This window comes from Bacidia gigantensis, assembly GCF_019456465.1.
Source record: "Bacidia gigantensis strain McMullin 20006 chromosome Unknown contig_180, whole genome shotgun sequence".
NCBI classification, from domain to species: Eukaryota; Fungi; Ascomycota; class Lecanoromycetes; order Lecanorales; family Ramalinaceae; genus Bacidia; species Bacidia gigantensis.
The window spans coordinates 2,809,815-2,831,695 of NW_025408596.1; the positions used below are offsets into that span (position 1 = coordinate 2,809,815).

Consider the following 21,881-nt stretch of genomic DNA (forward strand, 5'->3'; position numbering starts at 1 on the left):
CCGTTCCAGTGAGACCAAGATATTGCCGAAGTGCAGACGTTAGGTGAGTACGTACTGTGAGAACATCTGGGAACGATGACGTGGTGCTTGCGGTCGATTCAGTCGTGAGTGACAAATGAAAATATGTGAAGGGCAGATTCTTGATGGTAATGTGCCGTTTCTCAACGTCTGCAGACTTGCTATCAGATTCTGCGGGCATCTGTCGCCTGCTACGCGTCTTCGAAATTAGTTTTGCAGGATTCGACAGTCTCTCTCAAGCTATTGAGAGTACTTGAAAGTCTTTCAATTTTACCCATAAAGAGACGAGGTCTTGACGAGGCTTGAGAGAGACTAGACATTGAGGCTCAACCTAGCGCCCGCTTTAGCGCGGCCTTCGTGATTCAGTGTTCGATGAACCTCACTCGTCGCTGCTGAAAGCTTTGAAATCTCGCCTTCACAGTCATGGCGACTCCATCAGCCTTGCCATCCATGGCTCTCACGAAACGCTCATCCGATTCTTCTCTCATGCCACCACCGCCTCCGCCAAAGAGGATCAAACGTCCTGCGAAGGTCCTAGACGAAGACGACTACACCGACGCCCTTTCCCACATCATTGCCCGAGATTTCTTTCCGGGCCTTCTTGAAACTGAGTCTAAACAAGAATATCTCGATGCAGTGGACTCGAAGGATCCACACTGGATCGCAGCCGCCGGAACTAAGCTCACAGAAGCAATGACTCCCGGCGCAGATGGACGACGCCTTCGGGGAAGAAAGGGTACTAGCTTTGCAACACCTGTAGTGCAACGTGCTGAAGAAACGCCAAATGGCTGGCAAGGAGACACGCCTAAGTCTGTAGTCTCTACACCGGGCGCATCTCTGAAATCGCAAAAGCAGGCTCTTGACACGAACATGAGTCTTGGTGCATTTCAACGAAAATACACAACAGAAGATAATGAAAGCTTTTACAAATTAGTCGACAAGCAGAATCAGAAGAGGGCGGAAAAATACGCGTGGATGTGGTCGAACAATAAGATACCCGCTGCGCGCCAGATCGCACATCGCAAGCGGGAACAGCGAATCGCAGACGCCAAGTTTACTGAAGAGGCTGAGAATGGCAAGGCTTTGGCCAAAGTGGAACCACCAGATTCTCGACAAGCTATGCCCGACACGTGGAAGTCAAATCCAAGGAACGGTTTCATGTTTGCACCGGAGTCGATAGAGGATAACATCCAGACTGTTGCGCAGATGAAAGAAGGGGGCTCTGTTGCTCCTCCTAAAGCTATTGTACACGACAATACAAGAATACCTGAGATCTTAGTCCCAGAAGGCAATGGACGACCTCCTTCCCCTACGCTTTCGGCAGTCAAGGACGCAATAGCTGGACGGCCTCGCCCAACTGCATCTGAAGCCTCGTTTGATGGTGCATCTACCCCAAGAGTGAACGGCTATGCTTTTGTTGACTCCGAAGAACCTGACCCTCCGCCACCAACCTCGGAACATTCGAACCTGATGTTGCTTGGGACAGGCGATAGCACACCAAATCCATTTGTGTTAGGAGAAAGCAGCAAGCGAGAAGCCTTGCATCATCGCATGGTCGATAGATTGTCCAAGAGTAAGCGAGCTACTGCAGGTAGGCGAGAATCGGAATTGAAAAGCCAAGTCACTCCAAAGTTCTTGTCTAGTCCTAGAATCGAGAAGAGAGGTGGCTTGACTCCTGCCGCCGAGCTGCTACTGGGAAGGGTGGGAAAGCAAACACCACAAAGGACCCATGGAGGAGTTTGGGAGAATAGGGAAAAGACGCCTCGAAGAAGTGGGCTAAGGCAGATGCTCACTCCTAAAAGTACAAAATAGGGGAGCATTGTATGTCACGACCTGATGAGACATTATTGATACCCCAATTTACTTCCGATATCATTTTTCTAGTAGATGCGATTCTACATGGCATTTGCTCTCCTATTTACGCTTTTCCTTGATCCAAACAACGCTATGAGCCCGGCTTCAGGGCAAACCTCGGGTAAGGTGCAACTGCAAATCGTAAAGTCATTGGCTTCCAGTGTCTAGATTGAGGCTGACCAAAATCATACTCTTTATGCTGTCAGTCAAGACGAGACTGCGGGAGCCAAGAGTAGTCTACTGAAACTGCCAAAATGGTACGTCTTCTTATCACTTTTTTGTCATCAATTCAGAGTCATAAGAATTTTCAAGTATTTGGGATGCTCTGTCTTCTAGTCATAAAATATTCATAGGTCTCGTGACTCAAGCGACAGTAGCAAGCTGCTGAAGAAATCTAAATCTGGGTTATTATATGAAGCACCGGCAAAAATTTACAAGACACAACAAGACGTTTTTAATATCTGATTTATCGTTCAACGTCTTCATCAAAATACTGAGGTCAACCTTATCGGCTTCTAGGCTCATTATCACTTCACTGTAGATGCAAAGATCATGATCCGGAATGATCGGCATGATATGTCAAAATGCTCTCGAATATATGAAGTATAGACAGAGATCTTAACCGAGCCAAAGTTTGGGAAGCAGAAACCAGACTAAGCCCAAGGTTTTCCAACGTAATACACTTGCTTTTCCAGACCAAGACTCTCTTCTCTATCTCCCAATGAACTTTATCACATCGGCTGGCAAAATACACTGCTGGAATGAGAAGTCTGAAGTGATCATTTGGTCCAATTCTAAATTCCATTGTTATCGATCATCGATGAACTTAAAATCCGATTGATCCGCCTCTAGACAGATTGTGTATCTCAAAGATTTATGTACATGCGTCTCTCTAGGAGGAACAACAGAAGGAGACTCGACGAAGCTCAGTCTCTGGTCAGAACAATCTGTCTAGAAACTATCGCCACACCGAGTAAGTTCGAACGTCCAGACTTTACATTTCCTCAATTCTGGGGCAGCGCGCATGGCTTGGTTCAAGCAACTATCGAATATGCTAGCTGCATGCAGGCATTGCTGCGTCGGGTCACATTTATGGATCAAAATGGATTGTTGGAGCTTCGAGCGTTTGAACGACTACAAAGCTCACGCAAGGTAATATAGCCTACTTGGGCAAGGCTGGGGCCTGTCTTAGACAGTGACTGGCAGCTATTAAAGCTTTCCAGTGACGAAATTTTAAACAAGCATGGAAGAAAGAGTTACACCCTCAACATTCGAACAACAGAGGCATTCCACATAAAGTCAAGAAAAAATTAATCAAGTTTACCTGATGTGCGACCCTCATTGATTCTGTGTTCTAGCGTCTGTGCTGCGAATGTCTCTATTCATGTTCTATAATCGCCATTTATCGTAACGTACTCATGGCTGAAATCGCAAGTCCAATAGCTCGCCTCTGCTAGTCTTTCACCCCTTTTGCCCAAATCCACCAGAATCTCCAAATCTTCCGCAGCTAGGATTTCTGCGGCTCTCACCTCATCTACCTGCTGTGGCTCTCCGTTCAAGAGAAGTCTCAGCATCCCACTACCATCCGTTGGCACAAACGAAACCGATGTCTTCTCCATCTCCACGGCTCCAGCACTTAAGTCTGGAGTGTAGCCTACAGCGCACAGAATTCGGCCCCAGTTTGCGTCCTTACCATAGAGCGCCGTCTTGACCAGCGGCGAACGAGCAATGCTACTGGCGATCTTCTTCGCATCGCTCTCTTGTTCGGCGTTGGCTATCCTGATTCTCACGAATTTGGTCGCGCCCTCGCCATCTCGTACGACAAGTTGGGATAAACTTTGAGCAAACGTCGTGAGAACCGAGGAGAAAGCCACCACATCTTCGGCTTTGTTCACCAGGTCGCCACCCGCAGCACCATTAGCTAGCAGAGCTACTGTGTCATTAGTGCTTGTGTCCCCGTCTATGCTGATAGCGTTGAACGAGCTGTCCACAGCGGATTTGAGTGAAGTACGAAGGGTGTCGACAGGGATTGGTGCATCGGTGCTAAGAATTCCGAGGAGAGTAGCCATGTTGGGATGGATCATGCCGGCACCTTTGGCCATTCCGGCCAGTGAATATTGCCGACCGGAAGATGAAGGCAATGTGAATGTTGTTGACATAAGCTTTGGGAATGTGTCTGTTGTGCAGATTGATCGAGCAGTGATCAGCCATGATTCATGACTACTTTCGAGGGTACTGAAAGCCTTGGGCACTGCATCGAGGATCTTGCGAATTGGTAATCGTTGTCCAATGACCCCCGTCGACATGACTAGGGTGCTACTTCCTTCTGGCTTAGGTAGTAAATTTGTGTCTACGGCTTCCGCCATGCTATTTGCGTCTTCCAGCCCGCCTTTGCCAGTGACTGCGTTTGCACATCCTGAATTTACTATCAGGGCACGAATATCGCTGCCTCCTCGCCGTTGAAGCGTCTCGCGACTGACGGTAACAGGTGCAGCCTGGCATATATTCTGGGTAAACACAGCAGCCGCTGTGCAAGGTCTCTCTGACACGAAAAGTCCTAGATCTGGAATACGAGTGTTTGTCGGTTTCACCCCAACGTGAGTTCCTGAGACACGGAAACCTTTGGGATATGTCCCTGATGTAGGCACGTACTTTTGCTTGGCTGCAGGGACCTTGCTTTCCAGTGGAGCTGAATAGTACCGAAGCTGCGAGAAGGGCAACCTTCGAATTCTGTGAAATGCCATATTACACGATAGCTAGCAGAAGCACAACACTTGTGAATGCTGAAAGCTGAGACAGAAAGGTAGATCAAGGAGAACGAGGACTGTAATGATTATTGCGAGCTCAATGCAATCACAAAGACATGCTTCTGATCCCACGCTGTTATACACATTCAATTCCAAAGCGAAACGGTGCAGAGCGGAGATGAAGTGAAAGTGCTTGGTACACGAGCAGCAAACAATAAAGTCTCGAAATATTCCAGCCTGGTTTGTCAATGTCTGCAGATTTAACGGCCTTGAAAATGTCCGTTAGTATGGAATTACAATATTGGAATCCAAATTGATTTTTGAAGTCTTTCAAACCCAGCTGCTGGGACGCTGCGGCCCGAGCCTGGGGGAGCCCAACCTAAGAGTCTCCCATCTGTGGGTACCTAGCCGGCAGCCTCAGGGTCTAGGCCTGTCCAGGTATAGGGGGCATTACGATTGCTTACTTGCCCAAATATACACCTCTAGCTTTCCAGCCCATAGCCTGTTCACGAAGGCTTTATAGTTTATAGAAGCTTTGACGCTGTGAAATCTTCACTCCAAAATGCGAAAACGACGAGTGTACGCGCATTGACTTCCCCTACGCAATGTCCTACCGTAATGGGTACACAAATGGAACCTACGGCGTGAACCGCTACGAAGATAATCGGCATGAGGAGAGCCTCGCTGGAGACTCAGGCCGCACAAGACGCCCTGGTGGATATGGCGGCTTCCATGACAACAGACAAGAGACTCCTCCTGCCGAGCCAGATCCACAGCCTCCGCTTGCCTCATTCCGGCGTCGGCGCGAAGATGAATCATCAGGCGGATTTGGGCATTTCGCGTCGGGGAGACGGGACACTGATGAATATAACAGCAGTCGTAGTCGTGACCGGGGCGGACGTGGACCTACAGACCTTTCAAGACTCCATGGCGGTGGACCGGGTGGGCGACAGATTGAGGACGTCCTCCACCACATCAACGACCATTGGGATGTCATGGCAAGGGAGGACTGTGTGCCAATCCATGTCGCGCTGCAGTTGATGGACTATAGCTCCCTTGGTCGTGGGAATGATTACCAAGACTTCCAAAAGACAAGTAAATACCTACAAAAAGCCCTGAAAGCTATTGTGAATGAGCACCATCAAGGTTTCAATAGCTCCATCGGGACATTCCACAAGATTCAGAATAGCATACAAGCATCTCAGAGTAGAATTCGGGCTCTGAAAGATTCTATGAGAGGGGCTAAGGAAAATCTGACGGTCACAAAATCTGAACTTAAAGCTTCAGGTACTTTGTCCCAGCACTTCGAAGAATCACTCCAAATCTTGGGTCAAATAGAAAGACTGCAGCTAGTTCCAGAGCAGCTGGATGCTAGGATCTCGGACAAACACTTCTTGACGGCGGTCGACCTTCTGCAAGATGCCCTCAGGATGATCCGAAAGGCGGAGATGGAAAATATCGGAGCGTTGACAGATCTGCGTATATATTTCAGCAATCAAGAAACTTCATTGACCGATATACTAGTCGAAGAGCTTCATGATCATCTGTATCTGAAGTCTCCTTACTGTCATGATCGGTGGAAGCCATACAACAGTGACGCGAGTAAAACAGACTCCACAACGAAAAAAGAAACGTCTGCCCTGCCGAATACATGGGGAAGGCCGTTATACCGTTTTCTGGATAATCTAGATACTTCCAAGCCTTTGGAAGACGACGCGTCTCGAAATCCAGAGGTCGACAGCTTTCAATACATTCACATGGTCATTGAGTCTTTGCACAAGCTCGGGCACCTTGACGTTGCCGTAGATCGCCTAGAGCAACGTTTACCTGTTGAGTTGTTTTCGATTGTGGATCGCACGAATCAAGAAGTTGACATACGCCATGCAGCAATCACAAGGGGCTTCAAGCTTGAGAAAGGCGCCGTGTCATTCAAATTCAGCCATCATTCAGCTGGGAGTGAGGTTCTGAATGATTTACTTTGGAGCTTGTATTCTAAATTTGAGGCTATCGCTGAAGGCCACCGAGCGGTGCATGAGATCTTGAGCGGTATCCTGAAACGAGATGGAATCCCTCAAACAGAAAGTCTGACTCGAGGCTTCAAAGAGATGTGGAAGCTGTATCAAAGCGAAGTATGTAGCCTCCCATTATGTTAGATGATTACGAGCTAATTCGAATCAGATGCGGTCTCTCCTCCACGACTACTTAGCAGCAGACGGCAACCAGTCATATCGGCTTGGACGACAGCCAATGACTAACGGCAACATCTTTCACAGTCATTTACGCGAAAGGAACAAGGTAAGTTACAATGGCATAGGCACAATAGCTTTGGCTAACGCCTAAAAGCGAGTCTTCAAGCTTGCTGAGGTGAATTCGAAATCTACAGACTTCGCTCAAGACCAGCAAGACCTTGACCGAATCCTTGAAGCTTCTGTACCTGGACTTGTGTCAAAATCGCAAAGACGGTCCGGGATCACAACTAGCTCTGTTGGTGCGTCAAATGATGGGCCTGCCGCCGGGCACAAATTGCTCGTCGAACCTAACGTTTTCAATATTGGGTCGCTATTACCGCCGACTTTGTCTTTTCTCCAACGGCTCAGGGATATCGTACCACATGACGCTGACATCGCAGTCAGTACCTTGACCTCGTTTCTGGACGAGTTCCTTGTCAATGTTTTCCATCCTTCTCTGGAAGACACCGTGACAGAATTGTGCAGGCTTTCATTCAGCGACCTCGAAGCCTTCAAACAGGATCCACAATGGGCACAGCATGCTACGAAACCAATATTCAAAGGCACATCCACATTCTTCGTCTTGATCAAGTCATTCTGCCAATTATTAGACACGATCCCTCCCGATTTGACATCAACGCAATTGATAATAACGCAAGTTGTTACGTACTACGACCGATGTTGCGAGTGGTACCGAGCGCTCGTGCGAAGACCACAAATGCAGGCACAGGAAGAACGCCGCTTGAAACCTGCCGCGATCATGGCAGAATCCGGCGAGGTTCGTGAATTATGCGAGCGACTGTTTGATACCCACATGGACGGCCAGCCAGATCTGTTACGACGTGAAGTAGCTATTTTAATTGACCAGACCAATGCCACGCCCTTGGAACCCTTCGACATCATTGCAGATCGAAGATCTGTGACAGCTCTATGCCTTTTATCAAACAGTATGCAGTGGCTGGCAAGCCATTTGCAGGAGCTTCGGCGCTTCGTTCCAGAATCCACGCACAAGCGCAATAATTCTCAAAAATCTCTTCACACACGTCAACTCTCTCTATATACCAACGAAAATCTTCAAATTGAGAACGCTCAAGTATATCTTCCTATGACTTCCGAAACAGTCACCGCTTTCGATAGCCTCCTCTCGTCAATCCGGTCACTGGCCTCGAATGCACTCATTACACTGCATCTTGACATTCGGCTTGGCATTATACATATGCTTGCTCGCACAATGGCAGCACCCTATCTCTTGGGACAATTGGTAGAGGAGCCTGACCCTTCAATACTTTCACTGAACTCGGACCTTTTATCGACTGTCGACACCCTTTCTACTTACGTTCCTGAGGTCGCTCAGAAATTCATCATGACAGGTCTTGCTCACCTAGTCGATACATATCTTGTTCACAATGCAGCCCAGATCAAACACGGAATGAATAGACACGGGTGCGATCGCATGCAGCTGAACATCATCGTTCTGACTCATAACCTCAATTCAATCCCTGTGTCTGCAAGGGCGGACAACATTGATCTCTCAAGAAGCGCGGCGTACTACGATTTATTTGGCGAAGGAGCTGAGAGCATTGTCTCAAGAGCAAGAGACCAGAGCGGTGCCGGTCTCGAAGGTTTCGACCTCGAAGAGCTGAAGACTCTAGTTGAGCTGTGGTACAAAGAAGGCTCAGAGAGCTCGCAAAGAGAGGTTCAAGTGAAGTGCCAGCGAGATTGCAGTGACAAACTGTTGGTGCTTAGTGAGTGCTTGTGGAATAGGTAAGATGATGGCACGTTTCTCTTCCGAGTAGCCGAATTTCTCGACTGTCTGAGTTCCAAGATACCCAATCGTCTTTATTCATATACATTAAAATTGACACATACATTTTCGCAATCACAAGTGGTCTACAAATTGAGAAAAACATGTCAAAATCTTCCACTCTGGGCTTTGCAGCATTCGAGAGTATTTTCGCTTGCAGAAAACAGAGCATCGCGTACGTCGATGGCCTCCAGCGTACCAAAGGTTCCTGGTGGTAGAAAGACGAATGGATTGTGATTGATCGAGAGAGTCGCGGCTTGCTCCGTACCCTGCATCTCAGAACACCATAGAAGGAATGCAGCACAATGCTTTCACCCTCCAGCAATGCTACTCGACAGCTTTAGGTTGTCTATCGCTGTCAAGCACGCCTTGATACTTCCGGATTTGCAGCCACAGCCGGCCAAGCTTACACAGCTTGCATCTATCACTAATCTATCATGCTACTACAACCCATCAGATTGCGCAACCGGCTGTTCTATAGTTGCAACCTAGATGCCATCCACGTTCATGAACTACCACGAGACCCGTTTGATGCAACAATGCAACGAATACTCCGCCTGCTCATTGTAATCGCCATCGCTACCTGCGTCAGCCTCTCCCTCTCTTCCATCTTCGCATTCCTCACGATACCCGAAGATCACGCCATCGAAGCGTTCACTGCAGAACAGCTCCTAATCAACTCCACCGCCAGCTCAACCCTGAGCCCTAGATTGAGTACGAAGACCAAACGCCTCCCTGACTCAATGACCTACCATGAGCTACCCGGCCCCATCATACCGACTCACCAAACTTGCCTCGACGCCACGAAATGCTACTGCTGCAGAATCGCTCCACATGCAGGAAATACCGTATGCGCCAAACCACCCTTTAACAAGACTTTGAAGGTCGAGTCGTGCGCATGCTGGCAGCTGAGGCCGTATGGGAAGATATTCTGCTCATACCCAGAGAATCAGGAAGCAGAGGATTGGGTGGAGGAGTATGTGCTTGAGATTGAGTCTGAGTGGTTGGAAGATGAGGTTGTGGAGGAAGTGGTAGAGGTGGTTGAAGTTAGAGCTGGTGAAGCTGGGGAGCAGGACGGAAATGGTAGTGTTGTGACGAAGACCGCGGGCGATGCGATATCGCCGACGGTTACAGCTGAGGTGAAAGGGACGGAGGAGAGTTTCAAATCGACACGGCCGAAACTGCCTGAGGAGTGTAGGCATGGGAGGAGGGCGAGATGCTTGTGCTGGGCTGATGAGCCGAATGGTGAGGTGCAGTGTGAGAACGAGGTTTTAAGGGGGAAGTTAGGGAGTCAAAAAGAGAAGAACGAGTAACGTAGGTAAAACTTGGCCTGTTGGGTAACATCAATAAAATAGTCAGTGGTGTTCGGGTCCCTACAGTGACCTTCCAGCAACGTAACGCTGGTTGAGAGGATGTCTTTGAAATCGTGAACAGCGCCACGTTCTACACTAATAATTCAAGAGAATCTAATACAAGCACTCTAAATTTTCGAATCCATGATGCAAGGGTATCTCTAAAAACCGTAAAACAACTCGCTTGAAGGCAACAATATTGCCACATCGAAATTTCCAAGGCTCATTTCAGTCCCTATTCCGACCTTCTCCCCCTGCTACATATCCATCATCATCGTCATCCATATCGATCTCTGGCTTATAGCTACCCAATTGATACTTTCCTTGATATTGCCTCAAAAGGTCTCGACCGCTCGTACTCTCCTGCATCTCTTGGCCTCCTCGTAGACTGACAGGTATGTGATCGTCGGACGATCCTGTCGTCTGGCGCGGCTTCGGCTCAAGTGGCCGCAATTTAGGTGGCGGGGGGCGAGGCTCCAGTGAGTAATCCTCGTCGTCCTCAAACGGATCTGTTGGATCTTCATCCAGAGGACTGCTACTGGTGCTACTGCTAGCATTCCCATTTGACCGAGCACCAGGTGAGCGATTGTACTCGACTTCTAGATCAGAGTCGTTTGCTTTTCGTTTGGGGATCGTCGGTGGGTCAAAGTCACGAACGTCCTGCGCGATAAAATTGTCGATCTCTGCCTGAAAAGCTAGATTGTCCGCACGGACGAAGTTGAGAAGCTGTGGTGGTAAGGTCTCAGGCGTATAGGATACAGCGCGATCACTAGCATAGACAAGCAAAGCCTTATTGCAATCCGTGCTAGCTGCCGTCAAGACCTCATTTTCTGTCACTTGCTTAGTCTGTACTGGATTGGAGGAGCTGGAATCGTATTGAATCTTCCACCACTCGTAATCTGAGGAATCTGAGCTGCTCATCTTGTCTTCATCCTGAAATACCTTCCTTTCCAAAACATAAAAAGAATGTGGATGCGTTCTCACGCCTCGAAGCGTGTATTTATGCTTGGGTTGGTGATTTGGATCACCGGAAGATCCTTTAAGCAGACTGCAGACCTCCATTATACGCTGTGAGTAACTCCCTTTTAGCTCCTCCAATACTTCTAGTCATCAGCTTACGTTCGAAAGCGCTATGAACAGCATACCTTCTAGCTTTTCTGCTATACTCTTGCCTAATTGGGCCAACTCGGCTGCCAGGGGCTCCAAGTCAGGTGAAGCGTCCATTGATTTGTCTGATTCGGGGTTCATCGCATTGCATTTATATTCTTTCGTGTTTGTGAGATACTTAGCTATGATTACCAGGAGTAAATCTGTATTCACAGTTTTGCCTGTGCTAGGATTTTGAACTTCAGTCATCAGTTTTTTAAGATCGTCTATGCCTTGTGTCTCTTCGTAGATCTTCGCTTTACGTTGGTTCATTATTTTCGCCTCTGGTATGGCGGATTCTAGATATCGGTCGGCGTACCAGATGGCGGGGATTGTAACACCAAGGCTAGTGCTGTTAGACGTATGGTTTTGAACCTCAAAGGTGAGGATCTCGCCAAGTTCGTCTAGAAAAATCTCATCGGTATTCGTCCAAAAAAGGTCATCGAACGCTTCATATAATGAGAATCCTCGGTCTGCATTTTCGGAGTCGACCCGAATTTGTGGGCATGTGAAAGGCGTCTTATCGGGTAGCATGTGCTCCTCAGCGGCCCTCTTCGTTGCGGATGAGCCGAAAATCCTACATAGGAAGTCGTCATCCGAGAGGTCTAGCGAGGCGTTCATCCACTTTTCTAGATATACCGCTACCAAATTGTCGGCCTCTGGGACTTTTTCGAGCGCTGGAAGAGTTGCAAGCACATCCGCACTCCCATATGTTCTATCAGTATCGTCGAGAAAAGCCATCAAACGCTGTGTCTCTTGTAGAACATCACTCAGCGGCCGATCACGATCGTCTTCATCCATGTTCACGACACGAAGGCTTTTTATGGGAGCTCCGTTCCACCATTCGTTGTCTCGGCCATAGTCGCCAATGAGATATTCCCTATTCAAAAGTGCCTCGCGGGCCATGGGTATCTCGTGGAAGATTTTCAACAATACCGCTAAATCACGATTCTGAGTAGTTGGCTTGAGGAGCGCAGGCGTGCCTAAGAGACGCTTTCTGTCCAGAGGTTCAGGGTCGAGACGTATCTCCTGTGTGTTGGCTTCCGGCACAGTCAGTGCCCATTGATCGTTCTCATAGTGGCTTTGGGTAGGAGGACCAAAGTACGTGTTCCCGTATGTCACACCCGTCTCTTGCCCAGGAATCGTTTGGCTGTCGCTTAGAGACATTTGCGTAGCTTTTGCGAGTTGTTCGTCATATGTTCCTTCGCTTTCCATAAGTGGGTTGTTCTCTGTTGTGATATTTCAGTGTGGATCGATCCAAGGATGGAACAGAGAACCCACGTGGCCCATGGTATTGTGCAAATTTGGAATTGTCGACTCTTGAAGAAGGCCTTGTTGGGGGCGGGTTGCGGTTGAATACATTGGTACCCAACGCATTAGATTCATTCACGCCGAAAGCTTATATGCGCCATGTGCATCAGAGAGTATCCATAACGATCGCTTAAAGTGTACTCACAGGCTTCCATTTGAGATTGGGGCATGTTTCCTTGCCTATCGGTGTGGAACTGCGACTCGTCATAAGCCTCATGGAACTTGCCGTATATTCAGTATCAAGTGTCAAGTGTTGGAGTAAGACTTCGTCCAACCTGAGGTGGCGGCAAAGGGGCCATTCCACCATCCATCCAGGCATTCGTAGCTTGATTCAGGTCATTGTTGTTGGCCTAGAAGAATCACGGAAAGGTCAGCCTATGAGTGAAGTGAAAGGTCCCTTGGGACGGACCTTTAGCCAGGCAATCGCGTTTGAGCGAGCCAGGCCGCTGATTTCTGTGAGATTGAAAATAACGCCCTCACTAGGTTGGCCGGCCATGGCTACCAGCTCCAGGCTCAGTCCAATTTGGCTCTTTGCGAATGTGTAGTCCAATTTGGGTCAGCGTTATTCTTTATGGTCTTTATGGTCTTTGCAGTATAGTGCTGGCGTGTTCGCTGGAGGAACACGTACACCAGGAAGCTGAATGGTGGATGGTGATTGAAAGGAATAAACATAAACCTGACTGCTCGGGCCTCCCGCGCTCCCGCTGCAAGAAACTTGCCGCTACAACTGCCACGTGGGTGTGCCAACCTTAATTGCGTCATTTTGCATGGCGCTGCAGGTTCTATGAACAAAAAAGAAAATCGACGTGACTGATTACTCGAGGGAACATATCCATCTACCACTAGACACCTGTGCCACCTGTGATCGTAGTTTTTAAGGTGCTTTTGTGACGCAGCAGCGCCTGGAAGCTGGCGAACATGACCGTCGCCCGGGCTTTCCACTTTCAATTTTGGGCCCCGAAAAGTATCGTCCGAGGTAGACCAGAGTTTTGTAAAGTATCACACAACAGGGGACAAATACAATAAAGAAGGTGATAAGCACGAGAGCTCCCTCTTCCTTTCAAATCTCAAATTCCTACCCCACAAAATGATCAATTGGACCCAACCAATTGAGCCGAATGCGGAGCTCTCAGGCGCGACCTTTGAGTGACTTATTCCTAAGAGCTCCATGCTCTATCGAGAGATGCCCCGGCTTATGTCTTCTCGGGAGTCAACTATTGATAGGATATACCCATTTTTTCAAAACTTAGTATGCCCGACGTTGACTTGCGCTACCCTATCATCCCTTGAACGGAGAGATTTCACTTCATTTCTCTCTATGCGATGCCATTTCGCAAAATTCAAGGATTCTTCGGAAACCCGTTGCTTCTGATCTCTCAAGGATTGTCACCTAGACAGCATTCAATCAATTGATATCTAACCGTTTACGTATATCCGGTGGACGAGATGAATGAAGCTCGAACAAATAATCCCAACATGCGGTCACAGGCAAAGACTCAAGAAGAAGGCCATTTATTACCGGACCTGATTCAGCCGGCCCGTGTAGAGCGATGTATAGTACTCTCAAGCCCTTCTGTGTGACGGTACAGCTGTATTTCCATGCTTTCACAATCATAGGTACTGCTCTGATGTTGTTCGAGAGTGTCATTGGCATCAAGGTTATATTTCTCCATCAAGCCTCGCTATATATATCACTTCGATTATTCATATGATTCCATTCCTGCTCCCAATCCTCTTTTTACGACTATGATCGTCAGACCTAAGCTAAGCACACAGCGGACGCAATGCATACGATGCAGCTTTAGCGACAGCGATCTTGATAATACCTCCCGATTACTTCAAAAAGCATACCCAGATCATTAAAAGCGCTTACCACACGTATGGGATAATGAAACATCACGTCTGACCGCTCATACCGCCAGGGGCCCACCGCTGGCCACGACTCTTCCCGCCTCCGCCAGCAGATACAAACAACATCCCGCACCCGCCGCCCAGATCCCGGTTCTCGACCACGCGAGTTTCCGACGCTCCACTCCTAAATAAACACCCACGTATAATGTTCTAAGCGCAAGGAAAGCCCCTGCCGCCCCATTCAAGGTTCCCACATCTAGTCGCGCCAAGTTGCCACAAATCACGGCTGCCGTGAAAAGGATGAAATTCTCCCAGCCGTTATTGTGGGCGGCGTTCGCGCGCTCATAGAAAGCGAGGGTTGACTTTGGGAGCGACTTGCGAAGCGAAGATTGGAAGTTCTGGCCGCGCGGGTTCGCGTTGTCGAAGTTGTAGTTGTTGGCACGTAAGATGGCGAAGGTGCCAAGGGCTTGTGGGAGAAGAACGAGGACATAGAAGGCGGGGATGGCGTAGATGGAGTAATTCGTTGGGGAGGAGGAGAGAGCCGACATGCTTGTTATTCTTGTTATGCTTGATCTTCGGTAAAGATAATCGATTTTCGTATTCGTGGTGTGGATCTGGGAGAGGAAATTACGAGGATGAAGTGAAAGGCGCGTCGCGAAAATTGACGTAAACGTGGCCGAATGAACCAAGCCGTTAGATCGCTCTATAGCGTCGTTTGGTTGATCATGTGGACTTTAGCTTCAATATACTAGTCTTGGCACTAAATAAGCAGAACAAGGTAGATCGTGGGACCGTGGAATCATGAAAATGTAAAAGTACTGCCAGAAGCATCAGCATCTGCTTACAATTAAACAATATTGTACTTTCGTTCGCCATAACGTGACATGGTCAGCCTCTCATGAAACGCCAGGCAACTATAATGCCCTGCCAAATGCTCCTGACATAACAGATGAAGTCACTCCACAACATAAAGGATGGCCAAAAAAGATAAATATGAGCTTACTCGGCTCATCATGACCAAAGCCAGGAATAAAAGATTATTGTAAATATCAGTCCAGGTTTCATAGTTCGGGCTCCTCTTCCACAAAGCTACTAGGACATCGGCTCATCGAAAGCAGCAAGATGGTAGATCCATTCGCGACGTGACGAATATCATTCCTCGTTTGCGGTCGTGCAATGTTATCGGGATTTCCCGTGGTCTGTTGTCGTTTCCTGGGCATCAATGTCGATGCCGGCGGCCTGTGCGATCTGTTTCAATTTGTCATTATCTTTCATGAGTTTTCTGTTGTCATCTTTCAGTTTGTCGACACTGTTAGATAGCTCAGCAATTGCCTGGTCCGTGAGCATCTTTTCAAGCGACCATTTCTCTATATTCCGCGCCTCGTTCTCCTTTAGTGATCCAATGTAAGAAACGCTCCGCTGTAGGACGGCGCCTTTATTCTTGTCACATCCAGGCACAATCTTGGCGAGCTCATTAATACCCTCATTGATGGTTTCCCGTCGTCGACGCTCAACTAGGGAGATTATGTTAGTACCGTTGTTCTGAGGACACACGGAGGTGATGTTCGCTACCTTCTTTGTGATTATCCTTTCGAACCTTGTGCCACTCATCGGTCCCAACAGCTGGCTTCCCAATTATCAGACTGGATGCACCTTGATCCCCGTTGGTACCAGTATAAGCGCCAATGGTGTATTGTCCATCAATGTGGGGATTGTTGCTCTCCGGACCTATGTCGAACGATGAATCAATTTGTCGTTCATCTTCATTTCCAGAATTTGTGCTCGGGAAAGAGAGCTCGGTTGGTTGTGGAACAGTCAATTGAGGCATACTTGCTGCAAGCGCTGCAGCTGCTGTTGACGATGATGGATCCACCTCGGCAACATGACGAGCAACTTCATCACGTACAGTGCTCAACACATTCCCATTCTGCTGGGTGTAGTAATGCCGTTCCAACTCGGATGGGATATGATCATTCGGCTGCATCACTCCAGCGGCAGATGTCTGTCTTCGTGTACGTCCGTTCAGTCCCGGGGAGTCTCGCTTTCTCTTGTTTGACTGCCTTGTCTGGCTTATCTCTTGAGTCTGTGCTTCCATGATGTGGTACGCGACCTCTTTGGTCAGACGTAGAAACCCTGGGCAGAGTATTCGGACAAGGAGTGGTCGATGAGAACTTCAAGCACAGCTCGCTACCTCTTATGTATCATATCCACTCCTCACGAACCACGACGCACAAGGTCAATCCAATCTGGGTCCTGGAGAATCCTTGTAGATGCGGGCTCTGCTGTTGGCCAGGAATGGCGACAGAAGATGCGTGAGAGAGTGTGAAAGCGACGTGCAAAGTCCAGTTATGGAGCAATCAGGTTGATGCGACGAGGGCAGTCGGTATCAAGATGCGAGAATGTTATGGTCCACACTGTAATCGCGGAAGTCAGCGGTACCTCAACACATGATGCAAGCCTTTATCACGAGTAATGCACCACGAGGAAAGCTGCGAAGGCTAATGGACCCAGAAACTCGGTGAAGGAGGGATCGATAACGGGTCATGCGTGCGTTGAGGCTCGAGGAGCACTGCATGGGCTGTGCAGGGGGTCTCGAGCGCCACAGTCGTAGATCGGTGGTACACACAGATGTACTACGGATGCAGGCATATTTAAAGGCCCATGGCAGGTATCCATAGCTCATGTAGTACATCATCGAGAACGGAAAGCGGCATGGGAGACACCAGTAGAAAGCGACACTTACCTCTAGGGATTACGCGGTCACGGGACTGACTGCTTGGGATGTGGGGTTTGCCTAAGTCAGAGCCAACGGCAGTCGGGAGAGAAGGGAGAGATAAAGGCCTTTGGAGTTGACTAGATGCAGGTATCATCTACGGAGACAAGATGGTAGAACAATCGTGTCCGCGATTATCAGTCCTTTCGATGGCTATGCGTATACTTTTTGGTCTATGTAGAAGCGTTCTGTAGATCATGCAAAAAGGAGATTTAATGGGGGGGGAGGGGGCAGGCATTAGGCCCTGCCCACTAGCTTGCCGAACGCGGGGGGGGGAGGGAGGGGAGGGAGGGGAGGGGTCTAGAGTAGGTACGGAGTACAGCGGGCTATCGTGCCTTCTGCATTCTGCAATACCCAATCCTCAACCACCCACGCACCAATCATGAAGACCGCGCATTCATCTGACATGATTTGACAACGGACCGACGGTCATCTGCAAGTCATCCAAACCCACCAAATTCGGCCCGAGTGTTCATCGATTGCTCATGGCGCCTAGAAACGAATAGAAGCATTCATGTACGAAGGAGGGTCAGGTGAGGGCGCGTACGGAAGATCATCTGCTCTCCACGCTCGTATTGGGACTCTCGCCACTCGTCGGAGCCAGGCTTCCGCCATTTTGAATGGCTCTCGGCATGTGGCTTGGATCGTGGTAGGTTTCCAGTGCAATGTTCTAGCTTCTCTATCAACATGCATTACTTCGAGGGACAATTCTGCCTGCTTTTCCAACCTTGGGAGTAAAAAGGTTTTTGTCATCCTCCCAAGATTCCAAAGTCTCGATCCAGAGGGGAAGTTGATTGGATTGTTGTTCGAGCTTGTTTCTGTTGGCAGTCCGATGTCAGCCGTGACTCGGTGTGCACGAATCCATCCGCCCTTTTGTCTCCAATGCTATGCTTCAGCTTGGGTCCAAGCTGGCAAAGCTCGTTTGAATGGATGCCGTCTTACCCTCGGGCTCGTAAGACCGATAGCACAGGAGAGAGTCAAAGAAGCAAGCGAGGGCTGTGACCAAATGGCCCTCCTGAACAGTAAAACGGACCTTCTTGAAGCCCTCTAGAGCACTATTTTCCTATGGATATCTCTCTGTGGCTTTTGCCCTAATACATGATCCTGGGAACGGCCAGCAACTGGGCATTCTGTGGAATTAAAGTCGCCAAACATCTTCCAGCCATCAGTGATTGCTACTGAAGTGGTTTGCTTGGTCGTGGTATGCAACGACGTCCTTCTAGCACCTCCTAATTAATTCTCATAAGATGGGCAAGACGAATTAAGAAATGAGCCTTCAGGATCAGTCCAGATATTGGCATGGCGCCCTTCCTAGCCGTGTCCTTAAGAGGCCCTAGTTCAAGACAGAGCTTTGCCTAGCTAGCGAACCGTCGTCGTTGCGATGCAAGTGCGTCCACTACTTACTTAGTACTACTTGCCCCTGAGCGAGCAAATCACAGCTGTCGTGGTCTGGCATGTTTCAGCAGCGGCTAAGGTGTTGGCCCGGTCGGTCTCCAATGAACGTGAACGGTGCGGCGGGTGAGCGGTGTGATCCGTTGCTTAGAGGCAGGCCCGGGAGATTAAGCAATCTCATCAACTTCCATTTCGCCCAAAGAGGTAAACTGGTGAAACCACTGGTGACCACCGATATCACACGCAGGGATGAGCACCATGCTACTACTGATGCCCACTTCCGCACCAGCCCGCATGTTTACCTGCCAATTTTCACTATACAACATGGTTCACAAGGGCAAGAGGGGCAAACCGCTAGGGTGCTTCTCCCCCTGGCAATTTCTTGATATGATCCACTTACCCCGTCCCCTCTCTCTGCCTCGCTGTTCTGCTGTGTACTATTGTTGATCAACTTGCTGTGCTGCTGTGCTGCTGAGCTGCTCTTCTCTCCCACATTCCTTTGCATTGACAGTCAGGATACTGTCGTCCATTCGTTATCGTTATTACCCCTCTGAGAGAACAGCATTAGCATTCTTCGTTGGATCGCAATTGGACATTTTTGGCAGTCTGGGACAGTTACACAAACATTGCCTGTTGCAGCCTCAGAATGAAGAGCATTGGCCTCCTTATCTTCGTTGCTATTGCGACTGCCAGCCCATCTCCATGGCGTCACTACGACCATAAACATCACCACCTTCACAATAAGAATGGTCTGTCGACAACATCCGCCTATTCTACGTCGACCATCGCCTCTGGAACCAGCACATCACCATCTGCCTCATCATACCCAACTGTCTCTACTGGATCCACTTACTCCAGTGTCTCGGCCCCCATTCCATCCGGGACATCTTCTCGCTTCTCAGCCACAGGGACAGCAGCTGGTACTGGTACCCAGGCTTCTGGTAGCTTGAGACCAACCGCAAGCGAGAATAGCACCACCGTCGTTGCTGGCTCGGGCTTGGCCCCGAGATTGAGCACGAGTGCACCTGCAAGCACATCCGCGCCCGCTGTATCTGGAACCCCTTGTGCAGACTTCCTACGAGGCGTCAACATCGGAGGCTGGCTTCTCCTTGACTCAGTGCTTAACGCGAAGCTTCTCAGCGGACTTGATGCTAAGGACCAATGGACCTTTGACTCTGCGCCTGGCGCTGTTGCGGCGCTCACCAGCCATTGGGACTCTTACTTCACGGAAGCGGACATCGCATCTCTGAAATCATATGGTGTCAACGCAATCAAGATTCCTATCGGCTACTGGGCCTGGGACAATTCTGGCACACCCTACAAGAAGGGCGCGGATGCATATCTCGAAAAAGCAGTCGGTTGGGCCTCAGCAGCTGGCATGAAAGTCTGGATTGACGTCAGCAACACGGACAGCACAGGCACCACATCGGCCGAAGTCTCACCCGACGAGCTCCTCTCTCACTCCCTCAGTATCCTTACCCTCATCGCCACAAAATACGGCTCCACAACCTATGCCAGCACCGTCGTCGGCATCGAAATCTTCTCCGGCCCCATTGGTTCCACAGCCACCGACCAGTCCTTCGCCTCAAAAGCTTATGACGCAGTCCATCAAGCTGCCTCAAATCCGAACCTCCAAGTCATCATGCCCGACGCCGCCTCCGCCCCGGCGGACTGGGCTCCGACCGCCCAATCCATCTCGCCCACGAAAGGCATGTTCAGCGTCGCAGAAAGCATGTCCGAGCTCACCTGCCCGTGCGAGCAGGCTGAGACGCAGGCCGAACATATTCAGACGGCTTGCGAGCGTGGATATGCCATGGCGGGCATCAACCATGACCAAATCTCGATCTATGTGGGTGAATTCAACCCTGCGACGAATGCAACGATGAACGTAGAGGGGTGGACTGACGATGTTATCACTGATGTGAGGAAGTACGTCGAGGCCCAATTGGAGGTCTTCGAAGCATACACAAGTGGGTTCTTCTTCTGGAGCTGGGGGCAGGATTCAGAAGCCGTTGCAGGTGCTGGATGGGGCTTCAAGGATGGCATTGAAAAAGGATATATTCCCAACCCGCTGAATGATCCTGCCCAGAGAAAATATCCGGGCCAATGTGACGCTTGAAATCATTGAGTTGAACCATTGGCATGCGGGTACGGGGAATTAATGTTTGATTCATGTATATACATTGATGACGTCTGCCTCATTGCGGGTATAGCTGTCTGAAAGAACTAAAAGCGCCGGTGTGTGGCGTTTTGACTCCAGCTTCAGATTACTTTGAGTTTCTCTGCAAGACTGCATTCCTTTAGCTACGCCAGTCGATTTGGCCCTTGTGACTTCACGTCACCAGCACCTCGCCCCTGTTTTCAACCCTGGTCCTCGGGTGTAGGTGTCCCATAATAACCCTCGCCTTTCATCGGTCTCCACGCCCTGAACTCTCTCTCATAGGCTTTACTCGTGTCAGCCAGCAGCAGCCCTTCCTCCCCTCGCCCAAGCATCCTCCAAATCCCCACGTCTCCCCTGCCGATCTTCCCTACCCAGCTGGTCCCGGCATACCTTACACCCTCTGTGTCTTTCTCAAAGGGATTCTCCCCCGGCTCTTCCCCACATCTATCCGCGAAAATCACTATTACTTCTTTTTCCGCCTCTATGAACGGCAGCAGCCTTGCGAGCCAACAAGCCCAGGTGTCCATGTCCCAGTCCCCCCGGTGTTCTCCCTTCAGATCTTCAGAAGAAAGAGCACTCAGCCATGCCATGGAGAGGACGAGCATATCAGCGCCGCCGTTGATGGCGTGGACACAGAATTCGTAGGCATCCTGTGGCGCAGTGAATTGGTAGGGGTTGATGTCCATGCAGATGCCGAATGCAGCTCTCACACTTTCTTGAATCTTGCCGTTATTGTCGAGCTTAGTCATTGAGGGTAGAGGCAAGTCGCGAACCATGAAGCCGTCGGGGCCTTCGGAGGCCCATGAGGCGTCGGTGTAGTAGAGATGGAATTTCCTGTAATTCGCTAGAATTTTCCCTGCTGGAGACACGGTGACAAGGCTGTTGTAGGCTGTTGGCGTCCCAGCAGGGTTTGCTACGACTTGGCCTTCACATTGAGTGGCAAGCTCGGGATATCCAACGCTGACGATGCAATTGTACTTCGCGGCTGCAGATTTGGCCCATCGTGTGCTGATTCCTGTGTCCGGGAGTTCAAGATGAGGAAGGATTGATTCGACCGTGTGATTGTAGCCTGTAAAGGCAAGCTCCGGCAATACTAAGAGATCTACATCATGCGGTGGAGAGGCAGAAAGTATGTTCTCGGCCTGCAGAATGTTTTCCTCTGTTTGGCCAAGCTCTGGTGCAAACTGCACGGTTGCTATTCTCATGGCCGAATCTTTTTTGGAATACGTTATTCTGGCACACGG

At 49.4% G+C, this 21,881-nt stretch overlaps 8 protein-coding genes across 8 annotated transcripts; 3 read left to right on the plus strand and 5 right to left on the minus strand.

The window, feature by feature from the left end:
- Positions 1 to 441: 441 nt before the first annotated feature.
- Positions 442 to 1,830, plus strand: KY384_003788 (uncharacterized protein; the record flags this gene model as incomplete). Its single annotated transcript, XM_044812298.1, has 1 exon — positions 442 to 1,830. The coding sequence occupies one exon, from the start codon at positions 442 to 444 to the stop codon at positions 1,828 to 1,830; it is 1,389 nt and encodes a 462-aa protein (XP_044671431.1).
- A 1,424-nt stretch (positions 1,831 to 3,254) lies between these two features.
- On the minus strand, positions 3,255 to 4,616 carry KY384_003789 (uncharacterized protein; the record flags this gene model as incomplete). Its single annotated transcript, XM_044812299.1, has 1 exon — positions 3,255 to 4,616. One exon carries the CDS (start codon positions 4,614 to 4,616, stop codon positions 3,255 to 3,257), a length of 1,362 nt encoding a protein of 453 aa, XP_044671432.1.
- A 608-nt stretch (positions 4,617 to 5,224) lies between these two features.
- Positions 5,225 to 9,964, plus strand: KY384_003790 (uncharacterized protein; the record flags this gene model as incomplete). The annotated part of the gene is made up of 4 exons (XM_044812300.1): positions 5,225 to 6,748; positions 6,798 to 6,914; positions 6,963 to 8,611; positions 9,133 to 9,964. The coding sequence occupies 4 exons, from the start codon at positions 5,225 to 5,227 to the stop codon at positions 9,962 to 9,964; spliced, it is 4,122 nt and encodes a 1,373-aa protein (XP_044671433.1).
- A 267-nt stretch (positions 9,965 to 10,231) lies between these two features.
- Positions 10,232 to 12,364, minus strand: KY384_003791 (uncharacterized protein; the record flags this gene model as incomplete). Its single annotated transcript, XM_044812301.1, has 2 exons — positions 10,232 to 11,103; positions 11,149 to 12,364. The coding sequence occupies 2 exons, from the start codon at positions 12,362 to 12,364 to the stop codon at positions 10,232 to 10,234; spliced, it is 2,088 nt and encodes a 695-aa protein (XP_044671434.1).
- A 2,006-nt stretch (positions 12,365 to 14,370) lies between these two features.
- KY384_003792 (uncharacterized protein) lies at positions 14,371 to 14,859 on the minus strand (the record flags this gene model as incomplete). Its single annotated transcript, XM_044812302.1, has 1 exon — positions 14,371 to 14,859. One exon carries the CDS (start codon positions 14,857 to 14,859, stop codon positions 14,371 to 14,373), a length of 489 nt encoding a protein of 162 aa, XP_044671435.1.
- Positions 14,860 to 15,490: 631 nt separating this feature from the next.
- On the minus strand, positions 15,491 to 16,406 carry KY384_003793 (uncharacterized protein; the record flags this gene model as incomplete). Its single annotated transcript, XM_044812303.1, has 2 exons — positions 15,491 to 15,825; positions 15,884 to 16,406. The coding sequence occupies 2 exons, from the start codon at positions 16,404 to 16,406 to the stop codon at positions 15,491 to 15,493; spliced, it is 858 nt and encodes a 285-aa protein (XP_044671436.1).
- A 2,716-nt stretch (positions 16,407 to 19,122) lies between these two features.
- Positions 19,123 to 20,595, plus strand: KY384_003794 (uncharacterized protein; the record flags this gene model as incomplete). Its single annotated transcript, XM_044812304.1, has 1 exon — positions 19,123 to 20,595. The coding sequence occupies one exon, from the start codon at positions 19,123 to 19,125 to the stop codon at positions 20,593 to 20,595; it is 1,473 nt and encodes a 490-aa protein (XP_044671437.1).
- Positions 20,596 to 20,837: 242 nt separating this feature from the next.
- On the minus strand, positions 20,838 to 21,842 carry KY384_003795 (uncharacterized protein; the record flags this gene model as incomplete). The annotated part of the gene is made up of 1 exon (XM_044812305.1): positions 20,838 to 21,842. The coding sequence occupies one exon, from the start codon at positions 21,840 to 21,842 to the stop codon at positions 20,838 to 20,840; it is 1,005 nt and encodes a 334-aa protein (XP_044671438.1).
- Positions 21,843 to 21,881: the final 39 nt, after the last annotated feature.